Source organism: Xenopus tropicalis, chromosome 10, assembly GCF_000004195.4.
Source record: "Xenopus tropicalis strain Nigerian chromosome 10, UCB_Xtro_10.0, whole genome shotgun sequence".
Taxonomy (NCBI): Eukaryota; Metazoa; Chordata; class Amphibia; order Anura; family Pipidae; genus Xenopus; species Xenopus tropicalis.
The window spans coordinates 39881444-39904504 of NC_030686.2; the positions used below are offsets into that span (position 1 = coordinate 39881444).

Sequence of the window (23061 nt, forward strand, 5' to 3'; positions counted from 1 at the left end):
CAACTCAAAAACAAGATTTTAGAATTAAGCAGAGGTAAGTCTCCACTGGAATCCCAACAAGCTGAGAAGAAGGCCCCACCGGCAGCGCCTGACAGGTAGGGGGGGTTGCGCTAAGGAGGTGATGGGGTTAGGGGGTACTCTGCACAAGGGGTGAAGGGTGAGTGTACCCTCTGCAGTGACTGGCACGGATCCCATGTGCAAAGAATAACGAGAGGTTCTTTGGAGTTTTCTTTTACTGAAGACCATAAATTCCATTGCACAAGTTCTTACTATAAATGTATATATTTGACCTGAACTTTCAGTTACTCTATCACCTTCTCATCTTCAGTCCCTCCTCCCCCCCCCCCCACCCCACAGCCACTGGAATACGCTGCCTAGCACTTTAACAGAGAGTACCATGTTTGTAAAGTGAAGTGTATAGAACAGAACAAATGTAGGTCTGTAAATGTAAAAAAATCATAGCATGTTCCTTGGGTTAATTATTGTACCTCTGCAACATTATTCTTATCGAATGTCTTTCATTGTGACTTTCATTGAAAGGAACTGAGACTGTGCAAACCGACAGGTTGTAAGTTAATAGATTTAGATAGGGAGGGGTATATGGAGTAATAGGAGGGGTTATAGGGAGGGTTATATGGAGCAATAGGAGGAGTTATAGGGAGGGGTATATGGAGCAATAGGAGGAGTTATAGGGAGGGGTATATGGAGCAATAGGAGGAGTTATAGGGAGGGGTATATGGAGCAATAGGAGGAGTTATAGGGAGGGATATATGGAGCAATAGGAGGAGTTATAGGGAGGGTTATATGGAGCAATAGGGGGAGTTATAGGGAGGGGTATATGGAGTAATAGGAGGAGTTATAGGGAGGGTTATATGGAGCAATAGGAGGAGTTATAGGGAGGGGTATATGGAGCAATAGGAGGAGATATAGGGAGGGGTATATGGAGCAATAGGAGGAGTTATAGGGAGGGATATATGGAGCAATAGGAGGAGTTATAGGGAGGGGTATATGGAGCAGTAGGAGGAGTTATAGGGAGGGGTATATGGAGAAATAGGAGGAGTTATAGGGAGGGTTATATGGAGCAATAGGAGGAGTTATAGGGAGGGGTATATGGAGCAATAGGAGGAGTTATAGGGAGGGGTATATGGAGCAATAGGAGGAGTTATAGGGAGGGGTATATGGAGCAATAGGAGGAGTTATAGGGAGGGGTATATGGAGCAATAGGAGGAGTTATAGGGAGGGATATATGGAGCAATAGGAGGAGTTATAGGGAGGGGTATATGGAGCAATAGGAGGAGTTATAGGGAGGGATATATGGAGCAATAGGAGGAGTTATAGGGAGGGGTATATGGAGCAGTAGGAGGAGTTATAGGGAGGGGTATATGGAGAAATAGGAGGAGTTATAGGGAGGGGTATATGGAGCAATAGGAAGAGTTATAGGGAGGGGTATATGGAGCAATAGGAGGAGTTATAGGGAGGGATATATGGAGCAATAGGAGGAGTTATAGGGAGGGGTATATGGAGCAGTAGGAGGAGTTATAGGGAGGGGTATATGGAGAAATAGGAGGAGTTATAGGGAGGGGTATATGGAGCAATAGGAGGAGTTATAGGGAAGGGTTACATGGAGCAATAGGAGGAGCTATAGGGAGGGGTATATGGAGCAATAGGAAGAGTTATAGGGAAGGGTTACATGGAGCAATAGGAGGAGTTATAGGGAGGGGTATATGGAGCAATAGGAGGAGTTATAGGGAGGGGTATATGGAGAAATAGGAGGAGTTATAGGGAGGGGTATATGGAGCAATAGGAGGAGTTATAGGGAAGGGTTACATGGAGCAATAGGAGGAGTTATAGTTAGGGGTATATGGAGCAATAGGAGGAGTTATAGGGAGGGATATATGCAATATTAGGAGCCACATGAAGAGGTTTAACTAAATAGAATGAGTTCCTTTTGCATAAGGATATGTAACTGGGACTGCATAAAAACATTCTAAAAAGTATTCTCATATACTTCTTTGAAAATTCAAAATATGGATTAAAATTATTAACATCTATTTATTAAGCACCAAAATATTCTGCAGCGCTGTACAATAAGTGGTTGGAGCTAAGGAGGAATCACATGGAAGGATTATAGAGATCTTTAACGAGGGGTTACAGGCAGGTTGCCACTTGGCTTGAGTAAAATGGCACTTGGTGCCAGTGACGGGGCAGGTAGAGGCTTTATGGATCAGCACAATTTATGAAACATAACCTTTCCCTCACTTTCCCTGCCCTTGAGGTGTTGTCCTGTTTGTCCCTAAATTCCTTTACCTGTTACAGGTTTTGGTCCCTCCTTCCTAAAATAAACATTAGATTTGTATGAAATAACATGTCATACTGGGCTGAACTCAATTAGACAGGAGAAATGGGAAGATTTGTTTTCTTTCCGTAGCATTGGAAATAAGTAAGTAGTATAACCGATAAATCTAATTGGTTAAACAACCTCTAATAGATATAGGAGGAAGCAGAGCTTCTAGTGTGAAAGAATGGAGTAGATATTTATAGCGATAGACAATAAGGATAAAATATGCCATCAGTATAGGCTGCCATGTAGTATTATTTGAAGGGGAACCAATTTTTTTAAAAAAGCCCCACACAACACATAAACCCCTAATATACCGATCCCTGTAATCTGTTCCTTCCAAAAGTCGGAATAAATACTCTTATTATATGCTGAAATCCAGCTGCAAAACAGTTCTTCTCTTTCTGCATCATTTGAAATCCTGACAGGGGAGGAGGGACTAAAACATTGATGTTCCAAATTGTAACAACTTCTCCCACAGCTTACAGACAGCATGCAGGAACTACATAACCCACAATGCACTGCACTGAAATGTTCCTTTCCTTATTGACATCATGTGTGCAGGGAATTGTGGGATTGGGAGGAGGCAGGCTGAAGGCAGGCCGAGGACAGTTGACTACTGTTACATTTTATTGAGTCTCACAGTAGTCAGCCAGATCAGTGGGGGGGGAGGGACAGGGGGCAGGGCTTAGGGAACAAATGAGAAGTGCCGTGGCTGACAAATTGGAGCTGTTTTCCCCCTGTTTGAAAATGCCACATTAATGCATATGGTATTGGAATGTTCAGTTTTAACCACATATTGGAATAAGGTCCTAAATAAATAGAGGTAGAACTCCCGAGAACCCCTTGTATTGCTCAGCAACATCAAAGCTCATTTGTCAGTGAAGGTTTATTTTTTTTTTAAAATATTCTTTATTTTCTTTATTTTGTAACAGGTAAACGGGGGATACAGAAGGGAAGAGGGGTGGGGTAGTCATAAATCACAGTTACAATTATCATGCAATGTAAATTCCAGCCTGACAATGGGTGTATCTCTGAAGGTTTATTTTTAACCAAACAATTGATAACACTTCAGTTGATAACACTTCAATATGCACAGTGGTTTTCAGACGTTAATCATTTATGTACATTAGAAAGCTTATATATAAAGCTAGAGGATCTAAAACGAAACATGACAAAATATGGGGCAAGTGGCTAGAGCTATATATACTATACTAGTCATGTATTTATCGTTGTAATATAATCTAGACTACTGCTTTTGTGTGATGTGCTTCCTGCAATAGCTCTATCAATATACTGAATTTTGTACAAACCCAAACACCTTCTCCCTATGCCCTTGGCTTGCCACCATTGGGGCTCTAGTGGATTCTGAGTGCAGTGTTGCAGACGTCCCAATGGACCCCACCATGGGGGGAGGCCCTGGCGCAGCTCTAACGACTTACCAGCCTATCCATTGGGCTGCATCCCAACAATACATGTTAGACACTTCATGGGTTAAGGATGTAGCAATACCTTACCCTAAACAGTGTGCCACCCTATCCTGGCAGTACCCCTACTTGTAGCTCTCTCCTCAACAGAGCAGGCTATTCACCATAGTAGGCTGTCAAATAGAGCCCGTGATTTAATACATCTACCTTGCATATTGTTCAAGCCTTCAGCAGTATTTTTGGACTTTCCACTAAATAATGAAATATAAGTATCTGGGGCTGCCGTATCTGCAGTGATCTGTGTTACACGGCACAACCCCTCCTTCACCTTCACGTCTCAGCTGACTTGTCTCTTCTTTAATCCACAGCTCACTGCACCAGGCTGCCTGTCCTATCCAGCCCCTACTCCCCTATATGTAACATAATACAGCCTCTCACTATAACCATGTCGTACAAATAATAAGGGATGTATTCTGGGAATGATCTCAAGCTTCTTGCTGTCAGGATTAATCTATTTTGAAGTAATTGGAGTAAAAGGGAAATGCTAAATTGCCCACCAGTCATGAATTAGTAGCTACTGTTCATATTGCACTGGTTAAAGCAATAAAGCTTTCTCCATCAATTTCAGTGGTGTATCTTTAAGCTGCAGAGCCCCCCCACACACCAGTAAGCCCCCCCACCCCTCCACTGCTGATACTGTGTACACACACACATATATATCTATATATATAGGGAGAGAGAGAAAGACAGGGCTCTATTTATATACAGGCACTCGAGGGCCCATGCCTTGGGTGCCTATATATATGTATTGAAGAATTGATTAAAAAATCGCCCTCTCCCCAAAACACAGCCCTGGAGAGAGAAAGAAAGAGAGGGAGAGACTTTCATTTTTTGGGTGACTAGATGGAGAAATCATTTAGATTTTCTGTAGGGGGAGTGCACGTTAAAGAGGGGTTCATTCTTGACCCCTCCAGACCATGTTGAAAGCTTAATGTCCTATGTATAAGGTCAAACCAATTCCTTGTATGACCAATACCTGGCCTGGTATCAGCCAAGCATGTTTGTAAATTCCTTTATTGCCATATTGATGAGATCCTTTCCTGATGGGTCTGCATTATTATTAAATAACTGATCCCTAAAAGTGAATTGGGTGAAAAAGGCAAACCATGGTCAATATGGTATCTGGGGACAATATGGTATCTGGGGACAATATGGTATCTGGGGACAATATGGTATCTGGGGACAATATGGTATCTGGGAACAATATGGTATCTGGGGACAATATGGTATCTGGGGACAATATGGTATCTGGGAACAATATGGTATCTGGGGACAATATGGTATCTGGGAACAATATGGTATCTGGGGACAATATGGTATCTGGGAACAATATGGTATCTGGGAACAATATGGTATCTGGGAACAATATGGTATCTGGGGACAATATGGTATCTGGGAACAATATGGTGTCTGGGAACAATATGGTGTCTGGGGACAATATGGTGTCTGGGGACAATATGGTATCTGGGGACAATATGGTATCTGGGAACAATATGGTATCTGGGGACAATATGGTATCTGGGAACAATATGGTATCTGGGAACAATATGGTGTCTGGGAACAATATGGTGTCTGGGAACAATATGGTATCTGGGAACAATATGGTGTCTGGGGACAATATGGTATCTGGGAACAATATGGTGTCTGGGGACAATATGGTATCTGGGAACAATATGGTGTCTGGGGACAATATGGTGTCTGGGAACAATATGGTGTCTGGGAACAATATGGTATCTGGGGACAATATGGTATCTGGGGACAATATGGTATCTGGGAACAATATGGTGTCTGGGGACAATATGGTGTCTGGGGACAATATGGTGTCTGGGGACAATATGGTATCTGGGGACAATATGGTATCTGGGAACAATATGGTGTCTGGGGACAATATGGTGTCTGGGGACAATATGGTGTCTGGGGACAACAATATGGTGTCTGGGGACAATATGGTGTCTGGGGACAATATGGTGTGGATATACACAGTGGAAAGGAATGTTCTGTGGACATTTTCCACTCAGTAAATGAAAGGAAACAATACAAGTAAACAAGGACTAGTTTCCCATTAAGGAGAGGTAAACTAGTTAAAAAGAATGTGTTCATTTATGACATCAGCTGTTTGCTTAATGCCTGCTTTGTTATGGGCCTGGAGACCTTGAGTCTTTAACTTATAAAAGGAAACAGGAGCGGGTAACTAATTAACACTGCTTGGCACTACTGAACCGCTCAGCGACTGTAACACAGAAAAGGAGAAAATAGAAATGTGCTAAATGCTTACACCTCGTTATGTAAAGCAACTGTCCCACTAGGTGCAGCCACTAAGACTATTTGCAGTTGGTCTTCACCTGGGATGGGAACCCCGGTGGTCCCTGCACCCCCCAGTTAATAAGGAAAGGAACATCACAGTGCAATGCATTGTGGGTTATGTACTACCTGCATGCTTTCTGTAAGCTGAACTAAACATAAATGTTTAGTCCCTCCTCCCCTGCCAGGATTTCAAATGATGCAGAAAGAGAAGAACTGTTTTGCAGCTGGATTTCAGCATATAAAAATGGTATTTATTCCTACTATTTGAAGGAACAGATTACAGGGATAGGGATATTAGGGGTTTCTGTGTTGTGTGGGGCTCTTTAACAAACCTTGTTCAGAAGCCGGAGTCCCTCTTTAAACTGCTATGGGGTTGTGCTTGGGTCCCACTTGTTTTATTACTGCTTTTCCATCATCTTTCCTCTTTACTTTGCAGGGAGGGTGAAGGCCTCCATTTTTTTCACCGTTATGTCCTCAACAATAAACTTGGGGCCGTCTGCAAATCCAAAGTAAGTACTGTCAAACACCCTTTCCTTTAACAAACAGTATATTATCACGCCGCTGGGGAGGAATTACCCGGGAGGGGGCTCCTCTGCGTGACCCTTGGTGCTAAAAGCAGAAAAGATAATTGATAACAGCAAGGTGAAGAAAAGCACCAGAGCACTGTACTTAAAGCTGGCGGATAGTGTAGCGCCACTTCATAGCTTTGTTCTGTTGATTAGAGGTTGGTGCTACTGTCAGGGAATCTCCAGCCTGCCCATTCACTTATTAGCCACTCTCAAGCACTTAGGCTTAAGGGCAAAATACAGGTACCCATTAGTGTTTTAAAAATAAGACTTGATACTTGGCAAACGAAAATACAGGTCTGCAGGGAAAGTAGCAAATTGCACTACAGAACCTACATTGCACCAAATATATTTGAAGAATATGGCCAAAGTGTGGTCACACGGGGTCCTGTATACTTTAAAATGAGTTAAAAATGAAAGATGGATAGATAGAGGCAGTAAAATAGTGGTAAATCATAGAGAGATGATGGGATGCACCGAATCCAGGATTAGGCTTTTTTCAGCAGGTTTCCACACTCCTGGCCAAACCAAATTCTTATAATCACTTGACTTTTTTGTCAAATAAACACGGAGGTTGAAATTTATCCCCGTGTGCTACGTGTGTAGTTATCTTTAAATAAATGGATAGATATGGACAGATAGATAGATAGATAGATAGATAGATAGATAGATAGATGATAGATAGATAGATAGATAGATAGATAGATATAGATAGATAGATATGGACAGATAGATGATAGATAGATAGATATGGACAGATAGATGATAGATAGATAGATAAGTGTCAAAGAGACATGAGCAGTTCTCTGTCCTGTAGAGCTTACAATCTAAGCGGTCAGGATAGATATCAGCCAGATATCTATCGGGCAGGTTTTGTCGGGGAGACATCTACATCAGCTTGTTGTTGTGTTCCTCTCCTTATGCCCTGCATTTGCCTTCATTATGATCGTTGGCCCGAGGGGATCAGCCCAATATCGTTCAACTCAAGGTGGCCATATTGAGGAAAGATCTGCTTGTTTGGTGACAGCTATAGAGAGGCGTTAGGTGTGTAGCCTGAAGCCTGTAGCAATTTATTGTCCATTGCTCCTTTTAATGTCAACTCAGGTCTCTCTTGCTCTTTTAACTACAAACCACCTGACTCTGTGAAGGTGTGCTACACTATATGAAACCCGTGATTTAATGGCAGATAATTATGTAGGTGGGGTTTTAAGGGTAGGGCTGAATGTTCCACTGATAAGGAACCCGAAAGGTGAAGCAAGAGAGAGAAGCGGAGAGAGAACAGAAAGTGAAAGATGTCCAGACTGAGCAATCAGAATCCAAAGTGACCAGAACAGAATTCTCTAATAGAGTGGAGTACTCAAATTTATGGGGTACATGGGTGAAAAAGTCAGGGAAGCATTGAAGTGGTGGCACCCAGGCCTGGACTGGCAATCTGTAGATCTGGGCAAATGCCAGAGACACTGACCTCTGAGTACTTGAAATGCCAGGGCCTATTCTGATTCTCAGTCTGGATCTAGTGGCACCTGTATAACAGGTAACATGGAACCTTAGGGCATGAAATTGAGCAGTGCTGGTTTTAGATGACCGATTAAACTGGTTGTGCTAATTGGAGCATAATTGAACCCGTTCTTTCCTTTCTCATGCAGTGCCAAACCTACTGATTTCGATTTCTTGAAAGTGATTGGCAAAGGAAGCTTTGGAAAGGTACGTGCGTGCCCCTGAACTCCCACTTTCAAGCTCTTGGCAGTCTGAGTAAAGGAGGCTTGTGCAATGTAGAAACTGCACTTCAGCACTATTGCAATAGTAAATGAAAGCTAGAGTGGCCCTTTATCACTTATGGGCCTCTCTAGTTTTTGTAATTAATAGGGTTTGGATTTATCATGTGATTTGGGGGGGATACATGGGTATAGAGCCAGCTGCACCTTATCTGCTTCTAACACTTTAACTATGTTTGTAGTGGCATACCAGTCAGACCAGTAAAGGGCTTGTTGTATAAAGGAGCTCAGTAACTGAGATGGAGAGTGTGGGAAGGGCCTGACAGAAGGAAATACGAGAAAGAAAATACAGACAGGGTTAAAGGGTAAAAAGGGAGTGTGTTAAAAGAGAAAGGGGAGTAGATGGCAGAGTGGGGCAGTCCTAGGGGGGTGGCACGTGAAAGGGCAGTTTTATAGCTGGGGCTGAGGGGGAGGAAAGGAAATTGTGACAAAATATGGAAAGAACAGAGGGTGACAGAGAAAGAAGGGGATAGTGAGGGTTAGTAATATAGTGAATGCAAAGTAGGATAGTGAGGGCTAGTAATATAGTGAGTGCAAAGTAGGATAGTGAGGGTTAGTAATATAGTGAGTGCAAGGTAGGATAGTGAGGGTTAGTAATATAGTGAATGCAAAGTAGGATAGTGAGGGCTAGTAATATAGTGAGTGCAAGGTAGGATAGTGAGGGTTAGTAATATAGTGAGTGCAAGGTAGGATAGTGAGGGCTAGTAATATAGCGAGTGCAAGGTAGGATAGTGAGGGTTAGTAATATAGTGAGTGCAAGGTAGGATAGTGAGGGTTAGTAATATAGTGAGTGCAAGGTAGGATAGTGAGGGCTAGTAATATAGTGAGTGCAAGGTAGGATAGTGAGGGCTAGTAATATAGTGAGTGCAAGGTAGGATAGTGAGGGCTAGTAATATAGTGAGTGCAAGGTAGGATAGTGAGGGTTAGTAATATAGTGAGTGCAGGTAGGATAGTGAGGGCTAGTAATATAGTGAGTGCAAGGTAGGATAGTGAGGGTTAGTAATATAGTGAGTGCAAGGTAGGATAGTGAGGGTTAGTAATATAGTGAGTGCAAGGTAGGATAGTGAGGGCTAGTAATATAGTGAGTGCAAGGTAGGATAGTGAGGGCTAGTAATATAGTGAGTGCAAGGTAGGATAGTGAGGGCTAGTAATATAGTGAGTGCAAGGTAGGATAGTGAGGGTTAGTAATATAGTGAGTGCAAGGTAGGATAGTGAGGGCTAGTAATATAGTGAGTGCAAGGTAGGATAGTGAGGGTTAGTAATATAGTGAGTGCAAGGTAGGATAGTGAGGGCTAGTAATATAGTGAGTGCAAGGTAGGATAGTGAGGGTTAGTAATATAGTGAGTGCAAGGTAGGATAGTGAGGGCTAGTAATATAGTGAATGCAAGGTAGGATAGTGAGGGCTAGTAATATAGTGAGTGCAAGGTAGGATAGTGAGGGTTAGTATATAGTGAGTGCAAGGTAGGATAGTGAGGGCTAGTAATATAGTGAGTGCAAGGTAGGATAGTGAGGGTTAGTAATATAGTGAGTGCAAGGTAGGATAGTGAGGGCTAGTAATATAGTGAGTGCAAGGTAGGATAGTGAGGGTTAGTAATATAGTGAGTGCAAGGTAGGATAGTGAGGGCTAGTAATATAGTGAATGCAAGGTAGGATAGTGAGGGCTAGTAATATAGTGAGTGCAAGGTAGGATAGTGAGGGTTAGTAATATAGTGAGTGCAAGGTAGGATAGTGAGGGCTAGTAATATAGTGAGTGCAAGGTAGGATAGTGAGGGTTAGTAATATAGTGAGTGCAAGGTAGGATAGTGAGGGTTAGTAATATAGTGAGTGCAAGGTAGGATAGTGAGGGTTAGTAATATAGTGAGTGCAAGGTAGGATAGTGAGGGCTAGTAATATAGTGAATGCAAGGTAGGATAGTGAGGGCTAGTAATATAGTGAGTGCAAGGTAGGATAGTGAGGGTTAGTAATATAGTGAGTGCAAGGTAGGATAGTGAGGGCTAGTAATATAGTGAGTGCAAGGTAGGATAGTGAGGGCTAGTAATATAGTGAGTGCAAGGTAGGATAGTGAGGGTTAGTAATATAGTGAGTGCAAGGTAGGATAGTGAGGGCTAGTAATATAGTGAGTGCAAGGTAGGATAGTGAGGGCTAGTAATATAGTGAGTGCAAGGTAGGATAGTGAGGGCTAGTAATATAGTGAGTGCAAGGTAGGATAGTGAGGGCTAGTAATATAGTGAGTGCAAGGTAGGATAGTGAGGGCTAGTAATATAGTGAGTGCAAGGTAGGATAGTGAGGGCTTCATAATAGATAAACCAAGAAGAGAAGTGCAATAGTTTGTTGTTGTTGTTGTTGTTGTTGTTGAATAGTCTTCAACCTGAGGCTTTTCAGCTGAATTACAGCCCCCATAATTCTACAGTACTGTAGCTATTTTAGAATGTTGGGAGTTAAATGGAGATGGCTAGCTAAAGGGCAATAGACTACAATAACTGCCCCTTGATACATTGGTCCCATATGTATGGCTGTTCCCATAGAGGATGTGTATTAGAATTAGTCTGCCGCTGCACCCAGATAGAGTGTAAGTTCTGGGGGGCTGGTTTCACCTTTCCTGCCAGGGATTGGGAGTTTAATCCCATAATCTCAAATAGCCTTTCTACATTCCAAGAGGGGGCAGTGAGGGCTGTCGAATAAATCTTCCTGCTTGTTACTGAAAGATTTCTTTTAATATCATAATTGTTTATATAGCACCAGCCCAGAACTGCTGGACTATGGTGATCCAACCATTCCGTTATGTGTACTATTATTTATTTATATATAATGCAATTTAATGAAAAATATACAGGTTCGGGGATGCAGTCCCCAAAGTTATCATCCTGGGGTAACATTAGGTTAGCATTCCTGAGATTCAGAGAGAGTTGGGAGAATCCCATATATGAGATATAAAATAAATATTGATGCTGAGGGTGACAATATGTTTAATGACAGATAACGGACGCATGTCTTAAGCCGGCCATACACGATATTATACGATATTATACCTCGTTTTGTACGATATTCGGTGCGTGTTTGGCAGCTCAAAGTAGCGACCGATATCGCAAAGACTGTCGTCTCGCCGAGTGGCCAGGTTAAAAGATTTTGATTGTGCACCATTGAAGGTGCCTGAGCAAAATCTACTTTTAGGGTTAAATCGCCAGTTGTAGGCAGAATTTCTATTGTTTCTACCTCCATATCTGGCCATTTAGTCCTGGAGGGTGGGAAAGATTGTTATTACTACGTGTATGGCCACCTTTAAGGCCCCCATACACGGGCCGATAGAAGCTGCCGATATTGGTCCCTTGGACCAACTCGGCAGCTTATCAGCCTGTGTAGGGGCAGAAACGAGGGGCCTGGCCGACCGATATCTGGCCTGAAATTGCCCAGATATCGATCGGCCAGGTTAGAAAATCCAGTCGGATCGGGGACCGCATCGGCTCGTTGATGCGGTCCCCGAACCGACTGCCCCATGGCCGCAAATGTAATCCCTGGGGCCAAACGATCGGATTATTTTTTTTTGAAGGCGCTTGCTACCCGATATCGCCCACCCGTAGGTGGGGATATCGGGTGAAGATCCGACATCGCCCGTGTATGGCCAGCTTTAGACTGTATGGCTCATTTACAAATAACAGTGCATTGAGCAAAACAGGGCTGCTCCTGCCAGGTTCTTACCTTGCCCCAGGCAGTTGGGAGCAGCCAGTTACCAGGAGCAGCCTCTGGTAACTTTTAAGAGCTGAATTTTTGGCAATAGCACTCCTGCCCCCCCAGGACCCGCGGGAGAGAGGGGGCAGCATCAAGTGGCCTCAGGTGGCAGTAGCCCCAGGACATGTTTTTTCTTCTACTGCAGCATTATTCCCCAGATTTCCAGTACCGGTGGGGCCAAAAGAAGGTGTTGGGCAAGTGCATCAATATTGACACAATTGCACTTTGCCATAAATTGGACACAAAGTATTCCAGGTGTGGTTGATGTAATATCCGGTGTTTGGACCCCAGGCAGGTAGGAAAGAGGGTTTAATGCACAACTGACTGCTCAGGGGGCTTAGCTACATCAGTTGCCCCAGGGTTCCCTCAGCGACCATACGTCAATAGGTGCAGTGCATTTGTGTCTAAAGAATCCGGTGCACACGTCACACGTACTGGAAATGAGGACAAACCTACTTGGAAAACTTTGTGTGCGATTTATGGCAAAGTGGAAACACAGTTGTGTTGATTTATTGCCCACTGTTGTGCCAAGTGCGCTGTTCCCTTGTGACTGCAACAGCGCTGGAATTCAGGGAAAAATGCTTCATTATCGAAAAAAAACATTGCAGTTGCACTGGAAATTTCACTTTGCTCACTGCCCCTCTTGTGTTACTGAATCCATGTTGCCTTTGATTGCCTCATATACTACACTCTCAGATCTAGTATTCCTTGCGCAGGTCCTTCTCGCCAAGCGTAAATGTGACAATAACTTCTACGCAGTGAAGGTCCTGCAGAAGAAGACCATTCTCAAGAAAAAGGAGGTAAGGAGGGGTACATTGTACCTCAGTCAGTGGGAAGCCAGCTATAAGGGTGAAGACACACAGAGCTACTTAGTAGCAGCTACTTGTTACGGCTACTAAACACCAGAAAATACCCTGCCATAGACAATACTGAGAATTGCCTCTGCTAAAACACACAGAAGGACAGTTATCAGTAAATGATCACCATTGTCTGTTTTAGTAGCAACAAAAAGTAGCTGCTACTAGTCGCCCTGTGTGTTTTCACAGATTTACAAGTCATCTTGCTCTGTTTCTGTACCTCTTGCATTGGTCATTGGTTGTTTTTGTTTTCTTGTACTTATTGCAAAACACTGTGTATATATGTGAATATGTTGGCGTTTTATAAATACAAGTTATTATTTATAATCTGAGATTTCACAGAGGCCTGCCCCCTAGTGGCAGTTTCAGAAAAAGTAAAATCGAGAAAGCCAAACGTGATTCGATAACAGAACAGTCATATTTTTTTAAAACCCCAACATTTTTTAAACCCCCCCATAAACATTTTTAGAAGTATATTATTTTCGCACAATTAGAGAAATAAATAATTTAAATGTACCAACTTGTCAAGAAATGTATCATAGCCATCAAAACTGTACAAATGAATGGAGAGCTATATATTTTGCACTGTTATTAGCAAATAATTATTTTTACTATTTTTATGAACTACTACTAACTAGTTATTGGGCCCCACAGCAAGATCATTGGGCCCCTAAACTTATGCAGTTTATGTAACTTATATAAAAACTTCCATATCCAGCAATGACAGCACAGAGCAGGGGCAGGTAGGTGGGAAGGGGTTAAACTTAGGGCAAACTCCACTGACCCCCTATAAAATGAAAAGCACATTAATCAATGGAACTCTTTATATGAACTGCTTATTATAGAGTAACATCAGCTTTTTATGCTCCCCACACAAGGGCCGTGGCCAGAGTTTTGGTATTGTGTGCTTGTGTTCATGGGGGGGCCCATATAAATTATTTATGTGGGACCCCAAGTTCCTGATGGCGGCCCAGGCACCATGTATTTACATGGCTATGAAAAATCCTAGATACTTGTCGCTGTTATGGAGAGAGCTATTTCATGCCCATTTAGTAGAGGGGATGCCCATATAGTTATGTACGTGAGAAAGAAGGCAGAGACAAAAGCCTGCAATTGTAAGGGTCGGGGAGGATGAGGCTGGAGAAAAAAGTGGTTTGGAACAGAATCAAACAGGAAGAATGGGAAGGGATATTACTTAATCTATAACAGCAACTTAGCAGTTTAATTGTTCCTCTATTGCTCCCTTTTTGGATATAATTCAAGTAAATCTAGAAATACACCGGAGCTCTTTTATTTTGATGGAACCAGTGTAACAATTGTCCTACTATCCAGCAAAACCACATCATGGCCGAGAGGAACGTCCTGCTGAAGAACCTCAAGCATCCATTCCTGGTGGGGCTGCACTACTCCTTCCAGACTGCCGAGAAGCTCTACTTTGTACTGGACTATGTCAATGGAGGGGAGGTACTTACTTCATTTCTAACACACTAGTTCTTATTAAAGGGAATACATCCCCCCTCCACCCCCTTTTTAACATACGCTCAACCAGTTGGAATTATATTGAAAGAAAACCATGATACTTATGTCTTGTAGCCTCGTATTGTGTTAACCATCAACCTTTAAATCGTAGCGACCATTTCCTAAACCCACCTTAGGCGGCCATACACAGGCCGATTGTAGCTGCCGATATTGGTCCCTGTGTAAGGGGCAGAAACGACGGCCATGCCCGACCGATATCTGGCCTGAAATTGGCCAGATATCGATCGGGCAGGTTAAAAGATTTAGTCGGATCGGGGACCACATCGGCTCGTTTATGCGGTCCCCAAACCAACTGTGCCATTGCTGCCATTAGAATTCCCCAGGGCCAAACGATCGAATTAACCTACATTTTCCCGATATTGCCTACCCGTAGGTGGGGGATATCGGGAGAAGATCCGCTCGCTTGGCGACCTCGCCAAGCGAGCGGATCTTAACATGTATGGCCACCTTTATACACCCTGTCACTCACCTTATTTCCTTGTGCAGAAATGAATTCTGGGACTTGAAGTCCCTCTGCTTTCCAGAGAATCTGCCCACCTCTATGGCAAAGCAGAGGGACTTCAAGTCCCAGAATTCATCTCTTCTCAGTGGCACAGTGGAGTGAGGAGAGATGTACAGCCACCACATAACAAAAATGTTAAGGCTCGCAGCACAAGTCAATTAATTCTTCTCTGTTTCCAGCTATTCTTACATTTACAAAGGGAGAGATGTTTCCTAGAACCCCGTGCCCGATTCTATGCGGCAGAAGTGGCTTGTGCCTTGGGTTATCTCCACTCCCAGAACATCATCTACAGGTGAGCCGTCTCCCCCATATTAGTATGTGGGCTATCCCATGAACATCTGTTAGCACGTGTCTAGGAATAATATGCCACAAGGAGATTTGACCAAGGTACCAAGCAGGTCCAGACTGGGTTTTAAAATAGGCCCTACTAAAATATCCATCCTACACTTTTCTTGGGTAAAACGTCATTTTAAACCAAGTCTTCTTCGATGGAAAAAACCAACTGCAACTGACAACTACGTCTGTTCTTCTGTTCCCCTTTAGAGATTTAAAACCAGAAAATATCCTGCTGGACAGTCAGGTAAGTTCCCCAGCAGAAGGAAATTCAGGGGAAAGATAAAGGGAAAAGATCTGGTGAAAGAGAGGAAAAAGTGGAGAGGGCCCCCTTGTCCTGATGTTCTCTACTGCATCTGTAGATTAAGTAACGTTTCCTTCCTGCTTCTAGGGTCATGTGGTGCTCACAGATTTCGGGCTGTGCAAGGAAGGCATGGAACCTGAGGAGACCACTAGTACTTTCTGTGGAACCCCAGAGGTACAGCATATACACTCCATACATCACACCTTACACCAGGGATTCTTAACCTATGGGTTTGGACACAAAAACCATATAGTTTTGGGTGGATTTTATGATCCCGTTCAATGCCAAAATAGCTCCATAGCATGATATAGGCTGTTGTGGGCTGAGAACGTTCCTACTGTGCATATTTGCAATCATACACATGAGTGAGCTGCCTTAGTGCTTTTAAAGATCAAGGTTTTCTCCAAAGACATTATAAGAGTAGGATGTTTGTTAGATATAATAGGTGTTCCAGCGGGGGATATGTCAGATGAGACAAGCAAGGTCATACTGTATACTACTTTTATGGATAGATATGGCTATATACAAAGGAAAGCAATGTCCTCTATTCATTATGAGTAATGACACAGTAAAAATAAGCCCTTGCTTATTTAAAGGAAAATGAGAATTTAGACAACCCCTTCTTAAAAACAGACATATTCCCTTTTCCCATATTCCCAACAATAATATTTAAGCTAACACATTGACCCAGATGTATTATGTAACAATGTGATGGTGAATAGGTTATCATACTGATTCTCAGGGGGTGTAACTACAGAGCAAGCAGACTCTGCGGTCCCAGGGGGGCCCATTGAAGTCCTAATTAATGTATATATCTTGGTAAAATAGTTAGTTGGTGGGCCCACCATCTAGTTACGCCACTGCTGATTCTAATGATGATCACCAAAATAATAATAATAATAATATATATTCTTTAATCTGGCAGTACCTGGCCCCGGAGGTGCTCAGGAAGCAGCCGTATGACCGTACAGTAGACTGGTGGTGCCTGGGAGCAGTGCTGTATGAGATGCTCTATGGACTGGTAAGTTATACTTGAAGGCAGAAAAAGGGGTGACAGGTGACATCTCTTTGCTCACAGCTTACAGTACTGCCATATTTCCCTCTATGCACTTTCTTCTTCTTCTTCTTCTTTTTTTTGTACTTTTGCCCCTCTCTGCCCCCACTTTTTCTGCATTGAGGAGGTGGCGGAAGCTTGGAACAATCCCCAGCTAAGAAGGTGGATACAAACTGAGAGCACTCTCAAACTGGGGTAAGCAGGTCGTAATGTCAGTTACTTGTAAATATGGCACTCAGTCCAGCGCACAAGAGAACACTATACAACTACTACTGACCAGACTAAGAACAGGGTCAGACCTGGACTGGGATCCAAAATAGGCCCTGGCATTTGAGGCCCAAACAGCCCCCCCCAGCCTAATAAATAGTGACTGTTTATGGCATCTTACAGCAGCCCCTCTGGCATTTGCCTGAACCCACAGATTGCCAGTCTGGGCCTGGGCCCTGGCATTCCAAGTACCCAGAGGCCCAAACAGCCCCCCCCCCCCAGCCCAATAAATAGTGAGTGTCTATGGCATCTTACAGCAGCCCCTCTGGCATTTGCCTGAACCCACAGATTGCCAGTCTGGGCCTGGGCCCTGGCATTCCAAGTACCCAGAGGCCCAAACAGCCCCCCCCAGCCCAATAAATAGTGACTGTCTATGGCATCTTACAGCAGCCCCTCTGGCATTTGCCTGAACCCACAGATTGCCAGTCTGGGCCTGGGTCCTGGCATTCCAAGTACCCAGAGGCCCAAACAGCCCCCCCCCCAGCCCAATAAATAGTGAGTGTCTATGGCATCTTACAGCAGCCCCTCTGGCATTTGCCAGAACCCACAGATTGCCAGTCCAGGAGCTCTTCACCCACACACTATTTATTTTGCACCAACTCAGTAGTTTACAGATAGACTAAAGAGAGTGTTAACCTGTGACATGCCCATGGAAGGAGCAAAGGCCCTGGAACTCTGGGGAAAAAACTGCAGTGAGTAAAAAAATTGCTGTGCTAATTTTGCATGGAATGAATGTACCCCTTAGTAAATGAATGACCTGGTATTTGGGCAATCAGGCGAAACAGCTGGATATGCCAACACTGATACTAAGATTGTGTAATAACTTCTTCCCTTGTTGCTTTTCTGCCTTTGCCCTTAGCTACTGATACTACTCCACTGCTTGCCTTTATTTTCTGCTCTCCTTATTCCTTGTCTTAAGTTGTTACTGATTTTCATCCATTTCCATGTCCAGCCCCCGTTCTACAGCCGTGATGTATCCCAGATGTACGATAACATTCTGAGCCAACCACTCCAGCTCCCAGGGTGCAAGACCACAGCCACATGTGACATTCTCCGAGGGCTCCTCCATAAGGATCAGCGATGCCGCCTGGGCGCTAAGGCTGACTTTGTACAGTACCAATTATTACTATTAACCCCCAGCTTTCAGTATTTGAATGTATTCATAATGCAGTGGCACCAGTGCACCCAATCTAATAATAATGGCACAGCTTCACAAACCAATGACGCTGCCATAGAATCAAGCTATGTATGGGTTATTGGGAAACCAGCTGCACTGTAGTTACTAAAGAGTAAATGATTGGCCAAATTAATTATAATTAGGTTGTACCAGACTAATAACAGCAACTCTGCAATATAAAACAATAGTTTTACTACTACTTTTGCACACTGCACATGTGGTCTCAAATGGCCATTATTGTGCCTATAGCCCATAATGGGTTTAATTTATTACAGAGTTCTAAACAGTCACAAAGCCCTGCGTAGATAAATGACTAAATAACAAGCCCAAACTGTAATTAGTAGTAGTAAATTACCCACATACGGTTGCAGGGACCACCTGTAGAGGGTGTAGCACACAGGCATGCTGGGTAAATCAGATGAGGAATATGGATTTCTGCCCCGAAATAATAAAATGCATCCCTATGCAGGACATTTAGAATGTAAATATAGTTGGATGACGCGAGTAAAACGTATCAGACTGCTCATTAGGAATGTCTTTGTCCTTACAGCAAGAAATCAAGAACCATGTTTTCTTCAGCCCAATTAACTGGGATGACTTATATCACAAGCGGATCGCTCCACCCTATAACCCAAATGTGGTGAGTAGAACTAAAACATTTATATAAAAAAATGGAGAAATGAAGCGGCACTCAGATAATGCAAAATAGTATATAAAAATCAGCACATCACCTTAGGCTGATGCCACACGTGGCGTTTTTATGCTGCATATTTTCTAATTCTCTCAGTGGCTGAAAAACGCCCGATATCATCATCCATAGAAATAACTTGAAAAGACGGGAAGCAAACCACACAATGCGGAAATACGCTAGAAAACGCCTTAGCGCGGATTTTTTAAGCGTTGGCTTAATACGCCAGTATTTGCACAGCAACCTATTCCTATGTATACACAAAGGCAGCTGCCAGACCTAGCGGAAATACGTGGCGTTTTTACAATTTCGCACTATTAGCACCATGGAAACGGGATTTGCTACATCACCAGTACTAGGCTGAAAAATGCCATAGTCAGGGGCTGTGTGGCTTGTGCAGCGTTTTTAGGTTGAGAAAATACGCAGCGTAAAAACGCCACGTGTGGCATCAGCCATAGCAATGTTTCGGGCAGGGTATATGCCCTTTATTAAGCCATATATAGTTTAGTAGTACACAAATTAGATTTTAACCAAGTAATATACATATTGACGCTGAATCTCACAGTTCATTAAACACAGCTATTGCCCTGAGTTACTGCTGTTATTGCAGTCGCTTGTGGAACTGATGCTGTTGTTAGAGCACATACTGTGTATTTAGGATGAAACTGGCATAACTACATTTTTCCCCTTTCCTTTAGGCTGGGCCTGGAGACCTGAGACACTTTGATCCAGAGTTCACGCAGGAGGCGGTGCCCAGCTCAGTTGGCCGCACCCCTGATTTGAACGTTAGCAGTTGCAGCAGCTCCAGCGCTTTTCTGGGATTCTCCTACGCACAGAGTGACGATGACTACTTGAGCTGATGCCACAATGAGATTCTATTTGTCCATCATGGAAGCAGATTTAAGCCCTACTCTCCTTTCTCAGACTAGGGGCATTTAAACCCTCACAATCGAGAGGCAGCCCCAAAGCACCTCTTCTTTTGTGCCATTGCTCTGGGTCTTATCTGCTGTTTGCCGCACTGCGATGTGGCGGGGCATGGTGAGAGGACTTAAACTGATGACTACTTGATCTTAGTCTTATGGAAGCATAAGGAAAGGCTCCAAATACTCCGACCCCATTCATTGGCAGCTGGCATTTGGTACCTAATAAGGAATGAGCTACTATAATATTATATTGTGTTTTCCATTACTGCCTTTACCCCTTCATCCCACTGCCATCCCCTTACCTTGATTTATTTTACCTAATAACAATATTTTATGTAGGGTTACTTATGTATCAGTCTGGAGGGGTTGGACATACCAGGAGACCTTAGACACAAAGGTCACTAAACAAGATACCTTCTTCATTATTATCTCTTTCTTCTTTCCTCCAGTTCTGTTTTTCACCTCTTCATCTGCTTTCACCCTCGGGCACAAACTACCTCTTGAGCCAGTACTGGTTTTCCTTCTTTGTGATAGCTTTCTAGTTCCTGTTCCTAACCCTTCCTCATACTGTCCCTTCTTCCACCCTCTCTTTCTTTTTGTCCCCTCGCTCTTCTTTTCTCAGAGTTTCTACCTTTCTTTGTTTTGTACCTAACTAGTTTGGGGAACCAGGTAATAATATAAATGTCTATCCTCCTGCTGTCTGGTTGACTAATCCTGGCAACCAGGCTAACCAGAGAATAGAAAGGCAAATCATTTAAAAAAACAAAGAACAAGTAACTGTGGCTTAGATGAATCCATGTAGAACAGTACATTGCAAGCTCACATTGACCACATTTACACATAAATCTGGCAGGCAGCATTTTCGCAGCAAAACTCAAAATGGCATTTTACTCTTTATACAGTGTCAGACTTGGACCTCAGGGCCCACCAGAAAACCATAGGCCCACTATCCAAACTATTTTTCCTCCTTTTCTCGCCCGACCACTTCATACTCCTAGGGGCAGATTTATCAATACACGAACGCTGGGAGCGTTCATCCGAACGCTCCGAGCGCATCTTCACCGATTTTTTCGGGCCCCGCACGACAATTTCGGACGCCCTCGCGATGCTTTCACAAAGGATTCGGAGAGGCTCTGCCGCTGTTTGCAGTTGTTCGGTGCGAAAGTTTCGGCACTTTCGGATCCCCAATGCGATATTGTCGTGACTGGTACGATTTTTTCGTGGGCATTTTCGTGATGTTTGCGATCTTTAGAGGTTTCCGAGTTTTTCCCATTCGGGATTCGAACTTGTGTATTGATAAATCTGCCCCCTAGTCTCTTTTACATGCTAGAATTTACTTCTCCATCTATTTCTCTACTTTGTTCCGATTCAGAAATAGGGAATGACCACGAAGCAGGACAAATGATCAGGCAGAAGGGCCCACTGACACCTGGGCCCACTAGGAGTTTTCTGGGTATCCTGATGGGCCAGTCCGACACTGCTCTTTACAGATTATAGGCCCAAGAGGCACATAATAAGATAAGCTATTGGCTGCTTGTGATTCAGTTCACAGCAGCCAGTTACTGATAGCCTACTTAACTCCACCTAAAAACAACTTAAGCTTTAAGAAAAGTAAACATAATTTTAAACAACTTTGCAATATACATCAGTTTAAAAAAATGCAGCCTATTAATGATTTTTAATGTAATAATATGGTTTGGAACAGTTCCCTAAGCCCCGCCCCCTGTTCCTCCCCACTAATTTAGGTTCTGAAGCCGGAGTTGCCCCTTACAATAGCAACCATGGTATGCAGGGGGCATTCAGCTCTATGATATCTGCCTAACTGGATCCTTAGGCAAACTCAGCGACGTTACCCATAACCCACTGTATCACTTACTCAGTTCTGTCCTTTTTCTACCAAAACACTTCATTTATCCCATCACGACCCGCTCAGCTGCAACACAAAAACGTCGATTTTCACGAAATAAATATTTTCCTCCTGGTTCAACATTCCGTTTCATTTTTGGAGGCAAGGTCTGCGCATATTGTGCCTGAAACCAAGGACTATATTTTTATAAAAATGTGATACAGATAATAAATTGTATTTGACATGAAGAATAAATAAAGCTGATTGGTACAAACACATTCTTGTTTTCAATACACCTTTTATTTAAAGAAAACTGAATCTGAGGGGGATGGGGGATAGCTTAGGGTTACCCCACGAGAGATGCAGAGAGAGATGTCTCATGTAGGGATGCACCAAATCCATTATTTTTGGGTTCAGCCAAACCCCCAATCCTTTGTGATAGATTCAGCTGAACCCAATAGGAATCCTAATTTGCATATGCAAATTGGGCTAAGGAAGCATTAAATAGAAGATTTTTTTTAATATTTCAGTGTTTATGTGACCAAAAGTCACGTGATTGTAAGGATTTGGTTCAGCCAGACACCTGGATTCGGTCAAATCTGAGTCCTGCTGAAAAAGGCCTGATTTCCAAATCGCATAAGACCCACCTATGTACCCTGTCATGGCCCCCATAGCCTGTCATGGCCTGTGATAGCCCCCCATAGCCTGTCATGGCCTGTGATAGCCCCCATAGCCTGTCATGGCCTGTGATAGCCCCCCATAGCCTGTCATGGCCTGTGATAGTCCCCCATAGCCTGTCATGGCCTGTGATAGGCCCCCATAGCCTGTCATGGCCTGTGATAGCCCCCCATAGCCTGTCATGGCCTGTGATAGTCCCCCATAGCCTGTCATGGCCTGTGATAGCCCCCAATAGCCTGTCATGGCCTGTGATAGCCCCCAATAGCCTGTCATGGCCTGTGATAGGCCCCCATAGCCTGTCATGGCCTGTGATAGCCCCCAATAGCCTGTCATGGCCTGTGATAGCCCCCAATAGCCTGTCATGGCCTGTGATAGCCCCCAATAGCCTGTCATGGCCTGTGATAATCCCCCATAGCCTGTCATGGCCTGTGATCATCCCCCATAGCCTGTCATGGCCTGTGATAGCCCCCATAGCCTGTCATAGTCCCCCATAGCCTGTCATGGTCTGTGATAGGCCCCCATAGCCTGTCATGGTCTGTGATAGTCCCCCATAGCCTGTCATAGTCCCCCATAGCCTGTCATAGTCCCCCATAGCCTGTCATAGTCCCCCATAGCCTGTCATGGCCTGTGATAGCCCCCATAGCCTGTCATAGCCCCCCGTAGCCTGTCATGGCCTGTGATAGGCCCCCATAGCCTG

General features: G+C 43.6%; 2 protein-coding genes across 2 annotated transcripts; both read left to right on the forward strand.

The window, feature by feature from the left end:
- The first annotated feature begins 9 nt into the window (after nt 1-9).
- Nucleotides 10-21964, forward strand: sgk2 (serum/glucocorticoid regulated kinase 2). Its single transcript, XM_002932868.4, has 12 exons — nt 10-95; nt 6566-6638; nt 8342-8399; nt 12913-12996; nt 14386-14517; nt 15274-15386; nt 15638-15674; nt 15819-15905; nt 16657-16752; nt 18005-18160; nt 18780-18869; nt 19616-21964. Exons 2-12 carry the CDS (start codon nt 6598-6600, stop codon nt 19775-19777), a joined length of 1056 nt encoding a protein of 351 aa, XP_002932914.2. The 5' UTR covers nt 10-95; nt 6566-6597; the 3' UTR covers nt 19778-21964.
- Nucleotides 3026-6356, forward strand: LOC116407945 (MATH and LRR domain-containing protein PFE0570w-like). The gene is made up of 2 exons (XM_031894286.1): nt 3026-3225; nt 3379-6356. The coding sequence occupies exon 2, from the start codon at nt 4932-4934 to the stop codon at nt 5844-5846; it is 915 nt and encodes a 304-aa protein (XP_031750146.1). The 5' UTR covers nt 3026-3225; nt 3379-4931; the 3' UTR covers nt 5847-6356.
- Nucleotides 21965-23061: the final 1097 nt, after the last annotated feature.

Excerpts from the sequence above, each read along its gene's own strand:
- LOC116407945 (XM_031894286.1), top strand. The coding sequence starts at position 4,932 with ATGGTCAATATGGTATCTGGGGACAATATGGTATCTGGGGACAATATG.
- sgk2 (XM_002932868.4), top strand. The coding sequence starts at position 6,598 with ATGTCCTCAACAATAAACTTGGGGCCGTCTGCAAATCCAAA. Across the intron at positions 8,400-12,912 it reads GCAAAGGAAGCTTTGGAAAG|GTCCTTCTCGCCAAGCGTAA; the intron begins GTACGTGCGTGC and ends TTCCTTGCGCAG. Across the intron at positions 14,518-15,273 it reads ACTATGTCAATGGAGGGGAG|CTATTCTTACATTTACAAAG; the intron begins GTACTTACTTCA and ends CTCTGTTTCCAG.